At 29.9% G+C, this 4,109-nt stretch overlaps 1 protein-coding gene across 1 annotated transcript; it reads right to left on the bottom strand.

The window, feature by feature from the left end:
- Positions 1-560: 560 nt before the first annotated feature.
- On the bottom strand, positions 561-3,193 carry LOC123654712. Its single transcript, XM_045590597.1, has 3 exons — positions 3,039-3,193; positions 1,654-1,798; positions 561-605 (listed from the first exon to the last, which is right to left on the bottom strand). Exons 1-3 carry the CDS (start codon positions 3,191-3,193, stop codon positions 561-563), a joined length of 345 nt encoding a protein of 114 aa, XP_045446553.1.
- Positions 3,194-4,109: the final 916 nt, after the last annotated feature.

Raw genomic sequence — 4,109 nt, 5'->3', positions numbered from 1 at the left:
ACAGATTTTATTCAATTGCAAAATAAATAAAGCGTTTTTTTTTAAATAGTTAAATAAATTAGATTTTGTCAATTCCATAATATTAAATAAAGCGTCCGCGTCGGAACACATCCTAACTTTACTAGGTTATAGTTTTAATAATAAATAGCCTATGGTATTATAATGCATGTTTAACAAAATGCGTGGGCATTTTGAGCCTGTGGATGAAAAATTAAAAAAAAAAAAAAAGAAATAATATAGCTTAAAGAATTTTAGTACATTTTTTTTACTTTTGTTTACACAATTTTACAACTAAAAATGAGATACAAGAGATTATAGAAACAATTTAAATATGTTACTCTAAAAATACGCGGAACCATTTAAACTTAAATAAATTCTCATACACTCAAAACTGGTTTAAATGATAATTTATGTAAAATCTTTATTATGTTTTAATTGCATGGATTTTTCGATAAGGTTAATCAATCGGAGAAATTTACAGACGAATATAGCGTGATGTATACACAATCATTTAAATTACACGGAACTGATTTATTTTTGTGGTTGTTATTTATGCAAAACTAACTGTACTGCAATTTCTTTTGAAGATCATCATTATACATTGCCTAAAATTAAAATAAGTTTTATAACGATTTGTCCAATAGTAATAGCTTTTTAAAAAGCCGAAGCATGTCCATTTGTTGTAAGTCTAGATATGTAATATTAATTAACGTTACGTTACGTAATATCCAATGTCAAACTTCGAAATCTAACGTTGTTAAATATCAATTTTTTTACTCGGAAGTTTTTGAAGTAATACTTCTTTACGCATGACTTGGGGAGTAAACTGGTGAATGCGTAACGTGAAGAGCGTTAGAAAAGTGTGATCGGAAGGAAACGAACGAAAGCTTAGTGAAGATAGAAAGAGAGAGAGTTACGTTTCTTAAGTTTTGCTTCCGTCGTGTGGTCTAAAGCACACTCGTTTTTTTTTTATAAGGAGTATTATCAAACTGTATATCAAGTACATTCTTTCTGATTCAATGTGTCAAACGACCACGCCACTCAACATTTTGACATCTGCGCGTCATTGGATACACAGGTATCTGTACATAAAAAAAGTAGTTATGTGCTAGCATTTACATGAAATTTTGTAATTTATGAGAAAAAAATAAATAGTGATACAGAACCAAACAACCTTTAAAAACAATACCTACTGTAATTATTACTCAACTGTATGTATACATAAATTATACTTTTTTGTTTTATATTTCGTCGAGAACTCGGATAAACATTAGCGAGAACACATTGTACATTTAGAAACTTCATAAATTTTCCTTGATTTTTTTTCTAGCCACGTATGAAATTAAATAAAGACGATTTAACTATATCTTATATGCTTATAGGATGTAATGCTTAAGCTCTAAAGTTTGCAACGGGACGTTGACGTAATGAAATATACATATATACTAAGCATATTAGCATTTTTTCTACAAAATTACCTAATTAAATTATTTTGGATACATATACCTGCTGAAAACGATAAAAGTTTTATATATTAAGTAAAAAAAAAGAAAAGTAAACTTGACGAATGTTGTTATAACATAAAAATAATACAATTTTATTTCAAACTTTTTATAAACTTTGCATATTTTTCGACTATTGTTGATTGCGTACGCGCATTGCCTTTTGACGCCTTGGTCGATTTCGAAAACGTATCTCTCTAGCTTCAATGGGTCGGACCAATCGCGACATATGGTTCAAACGATATCTTCCGCTTTCCATTTGTAATAAACCTAATTTAACTCCACGTTTTAAAGCCCTGTAAAATTACAAATTATTTAATAAACACGTGACAGTCAACGTTCCCCAGTAGGACGTGAATACTGTCTCAAAGATTTAGAAACACATAAGACGCAAGTAAAAACGCCCATACCATGCTGTCATGTCATTGTTTGGCTTATAAAATCAAAGTGAATCAAAATAAAGCACAACGTTATTAACGTCATTTTACTAATTAAAATTTTAAGGTGATTATTATTTTTAAAAGTGAACCACCGATTCGGAATGTTGATTCTGTAAAGAAGAATCAGCAAGAAACTCCGCGGTTACTCTTTTGAAAATAATATATAAACTGTGTTTCAGTACATAATTAGTCTCATATACAAATATTTGTCATGCGTAGATCAATCCCACAGTTATCGAACTAGCCAGTCGCGGTAACCACTACGCCTACGTAAATTTGAGTTTTAAAAATTCAAAAGTTATAACAAAGGTATAATTGATGGAGTGTCAATATAAGAAAGCTTGCCAAGCCAAAACTTGCCGTGATGGAAATATATACGTTGCCTACCATGTTATGTAAGGCCAAAAGAAACAATCAAAAAGACAAACGACCTTTCGTCTCTATGGTAAATTGCAAGGTCGCCTGATTGGCTTGAGTAACATAAGCTTGACACCAAAATAACGCAAATGTAAAATATAATTATTATCTGTCAGCTACGTTTTGCCGACCAAAATCAAACAAAGTTAAAGCTGTAAATGAAAATAAGTGATAGACAGATGAACTTATTTAGTGTACTAAGGCGGAGGTCTGTTCAGACGTTTTAGTCAGTAGGAGTTTTGCACACCACTACGATAAACCGCGCCGGAGGATGTCTATAAGGATTTTCCCCATGTAAAAAAAGGGCACGGGAGGAGGCTGACTTTGAATCGGGCGATACCGAATTCCTTTAATTTTAGATATTTCACTTAAATGCTCTTTCCAGATACCATATCTTTTTAGTATTTAATTGAGCTTCAGAAGAATCTCGTTTTATATTAATTTATGTTACTGACATTATTTCTTCTTTAGATAATTGGGCACATTTTCACTGATGCCGATATGGATGCACCCGTTATCGCTAGCTTTAGGTTTAAGGTCTATTTAAATATATAAAAAATTGCTGTCTGTTTGGTACCAAGGATATAAATTTTCACTGTATGCCTATTTTTGAGTATTGCTTTTCTAGTTTAAGTATAACAAACTTTGCTTCAATAATATCGATTAACACAAAACTCACCTTGCAACTTTTTTACTGATTTTGTTATCATTAATACCGTATTCAATTTTAATAAATTTCACAATTGTTCTAGTTGTCCAACCCGTGTTTTTAGTCATTTTCTTTATTGCTGACAAAACTATTTCACCAGTGTTTAAATTCGACGTCTTACCCATTTTATCTCTAGAAAAACAAAACATATAGTTCATGACTATAGTAAAGTCTTTTTACCTCTAAACATCATATATTTACTTACGTAAAGTTTTATTTCTGTCCTATATTTTCGCATAAAAATTCGGTAAAATATGATATGACATGGCATTTGCAATTAACTTAAAATATGTCATCTAATATGTCAGTTGCAAACATGTCTCTTTGTTTTTCATTGCCTTGGGAGCCTATAGAACTTTTTGTATAAATAAATAAATAAATAAGAAAAAATAGTTTGTACATCCATAGTGTATTAGCGTGTGTATTTATAAAAACATTGATTACCATGTATCAATAATGTCATCTTCCATTATTGGAATACTTAAATTAAAATTAATTTAATATCAAGTTTAGCCACTGTAAGGCGTCTTTCAAATATTATTTAATTAGATAAGTGGGTAAGTTTTAAAAACAAGTTGGCTAACGGCACGGTAGTAAAAAAGTTCGCGACAGTTAACGTGAATGAATGTTACGTTTGAAGTTATCGTAGGTAATAGATGTAATTATTTTTTTCCTCGTCTATATTAAAAAAAGAAATAACTGAAAGCTTAGTTAAGTAAGTTACAGCGATTCCGAAAATTCGGCCATAGAATGGATCTAGATATAAAATAGTATGATTAAAATTATTTGCTTTAATTACTTTCCAAACCTGAATAAATCGATTTTTCGGTATCATTAAATGATTAATAGGAATGCTGCTAAAAAAGGAACTTATTTATTGGTTCATAATTTTATTATCAATTACAAATTTAACTACTTACACAATAGGTACTATAGTATTAAGCGTTTTAAAAACTTAATGATTGTTGTTGATGAGTTGTTACTGGTAATAACAAACTTTATTACGCAAGATTAAGTCTTTCTAAGTAATTTATTGGCTTT

This window comes from Melitaea cinxia, chromosome 6 (genome assembly GCF_905220565.1).
Source record: "Melitaea cinxia chromosome 6, ilMelCinx1.1, whole genome shotgun sequence".
Lineage (NCBI taxonomy): Eukaryota > Metazoa > Arthropoda > Insecta > Lepidoptera > Nymphalidae > Melitaea > Melitaea cinxia.
This window is presented reverse-complemented; position numbering and strand designations above follow the sequence as displayed.